This window comes from Malaya genurostris, chromosome 2 (genome assembly GCF_030247185.1).
Source record: "Malaya genurostris strain Urasoe2022 chromosome 2, Malgen_1.1, whole genome shotgun sequence".
NCBI classification, from domain to species: domain Eukaryota; kingdom Metazoa; phylum Arthropoda; class Insecta; order Diptera; family Culicidae; genus Malaya; species Malaya genurostris.
This window is the reverse complement of record NC_080571.1, coordinates 277873680-277875934: the sequence shown is the minus strand read 5'-3', so window position 1 is coordinate 277875934 and position 2255 is coordinate 277873680. Positions and strand designations below refer to the sequence as shown.

General features: G+C 36.0%; 1 protein-coding gene across 1 annotated transcript; it reads right to left on the bottom strand.

The window, feature by feature from the left end:
• Window positions 1-478: 478 nt before the first annotated feature.
• LOC131427051 (uncharacterized) lies at window positions 479-1531 on the bottom strand. The gene is made up of 2 exons (XM_058589941.1): window positions 1328-1531; window positions 479-1057 (listed from the first exon to the last, which is right to left on the bottom strand). The coding sequence occupies exons 1-2, from the start codon at window positions 1404-1406 to the stop codon at window positions 603-605; spliced, it is 534 nt and encodes a 177-aa protein (XP_058445924.1). The 5' UTR covers window positions 1407-1531; the 3' UTR covers window positions 479-602.
• Window positions 1532-2255: the final 724 nt, after the last annotated feature.

Here is a 2255-nt window from a genome sequence, read left to right as displayed (position 1 = left end):
AGGCTTGTCGTGTCGTGCAACACTACACACATTAGGTATAAAAGTAAATTCACTGAACGAGGATAAGACTAGGATGGAGCTTATTTTTAGCCTTTTGTATTGCATGTTGTGTTCATTATTCGAACCCCAACTACCGTCTCATGATTGTGCATCACGGAGCGTCTAATGTTGCATGTATTTATAATATTCATTTAGCCAGATTGCGCGTTCTGTTAGAATCGAATTCGTTTCTGTAATGATGGAAACTCCCTAAGCAACATCAAAACATTCAATGTTTGTCTCACCTAGTGCATTCTTGGAAATAATGCATAAAACAAACTTATGTTGTAACGCGCAGGCTTCAATCAATACTTTACTCGTTACAACTGTGCCGGTAAAGAAAGCTCCCAGATGTTGGATGTGTTCGAGAGATTGCTGGGGTGGTTGCAATGTGTTCAGCATATTTCCTAGATAAAAACAAAAGTAAAACGGTAGAACGTAAAATTCGTTGCATGTTTTGTATTTTAAGCGTGCTTTATAGATTCATTTTTATTTTGTGGATTGATTTCAATTTAATTATAGTTAGGCATAATTACAATATTTGTTGCCGAATTAGGGACTCGCTATCTTAAAGATACAGTGTTATTTCCATCGCTACTATCCGTGTCCTCATCAACATCCGAATCACTACCATCTTCATTTTCCAACTGATAGTTCGAGTAGATGTTCATGATGTTATCATTGACTCGTTTCAGCTTAGACATCTCGATGGAAGTGGCGTTGAGTTTTTTCATCAACGTGTTCATTTGTTCCTGAAAGTCTTCACCACAAACAACGGTGGCACGGTCGTTCGTGCGGTTATGCATGGTGGCCAATTGTTCCAGTTTACGCAGAATCCCACTCATCGAGTAGATGGCATCGTTCAGCAGTTTGGCCTGTTTTTCCGTTAGTGGTGTTGTCTGATTCACACTTGCTTTGTGGATCCTAATCTTGGCGTGTTCGATTAGTGAAAATAGGTTGGATCGCAACGTTTCCAGCGAAACGGACACAACACCGATGGTACAAGTAGAACGAGACACTGGAAATGCAATATATGTATCATTGTTTTTGTTAATAAATGTAGAGCTGAGTACTAGTTTTTGGATTAGTTTAATGATTTCGTGAAAGGAATATTTAATATTAAATTTGACGGTTTTATTAGTCGCGTTTGCTTGCTGACATGTTTTGATGATGATTAACAGGTTTTTGTAAAATTAAAATAAAAGTTTACAATACTTTTTTGAGAGTCTGAATCGTAGTCGATATTTGGGATACCGATTAATAGAGTACAAATAAAAAGCTTACTCACCATCATAGGCAGATCGCATTCGTTCTGATAAAGAACGTGTTTGCGTTAGAATTGCTTGTGTTGAATCTTGGGAGGTCATTGAATTGTTTTTTATGTTGTTGATAAATCATGAATTAAATTTACAAAAAATATTGTTTAACTGTGAACTTAAATTGAAGCAAAATTACTTTTACTGTTCACAGCTGTTGACCAACGAATATTATTCTTCTCGAGAAATGTCAAATTCTAACCAAGTTTAAACGGCGAGCTTCGAAGGAGTCGTAAAAAAATTACGTACCGGTCCTGAGCTTGATGCTGAAGTTCAACCATATTTCCACACCGGCGGTTGTCATTCTACAAACAAACGTTTGAATACGTTTGCTAGTAAATTGATGAGTAAAAGTTAAAAATAAAAAACATGCTGGAGATGTTATGGAAAGAGCAGAAAGAATAAGCGGCCCTTACACGTGACAATATTATTGTCAATCCAAAGTATTGTCAATACCGTCAATCCAATTGACTTGGTAACATGAGTCCGCATTTTTCGAACAAATCAAGCGTTTGAAGCTTCAAATATTGCAACTGAACATTGAAACATTGAGAGATGTGTTCATTGCACATATTTGACAGTTTCTTCTCTGGAGAGAAAGTATTGTCGGATTGATGAGCAGTTTTGATTTTTTGACAATATTTTCGTCAATCCAATGAAGTTTCCATTACACGATCAAAAGTATTGTCAATACTCCTTGTATTGACAATAATATTGTCTTGTGTAAGGGCCGCATTAGAAGAGTATGTGGAATCGGTATGTGAAAAATTCAATAGGTTTATGCTATTAGCGGCCCTTACACTAGACAATATTATTGTCAATACAAGGAGTATTGACAATACTTTTGATCGTGTAATGGAAACTATATTAAATTGACGAACATATTGTCAAAAAAATCAA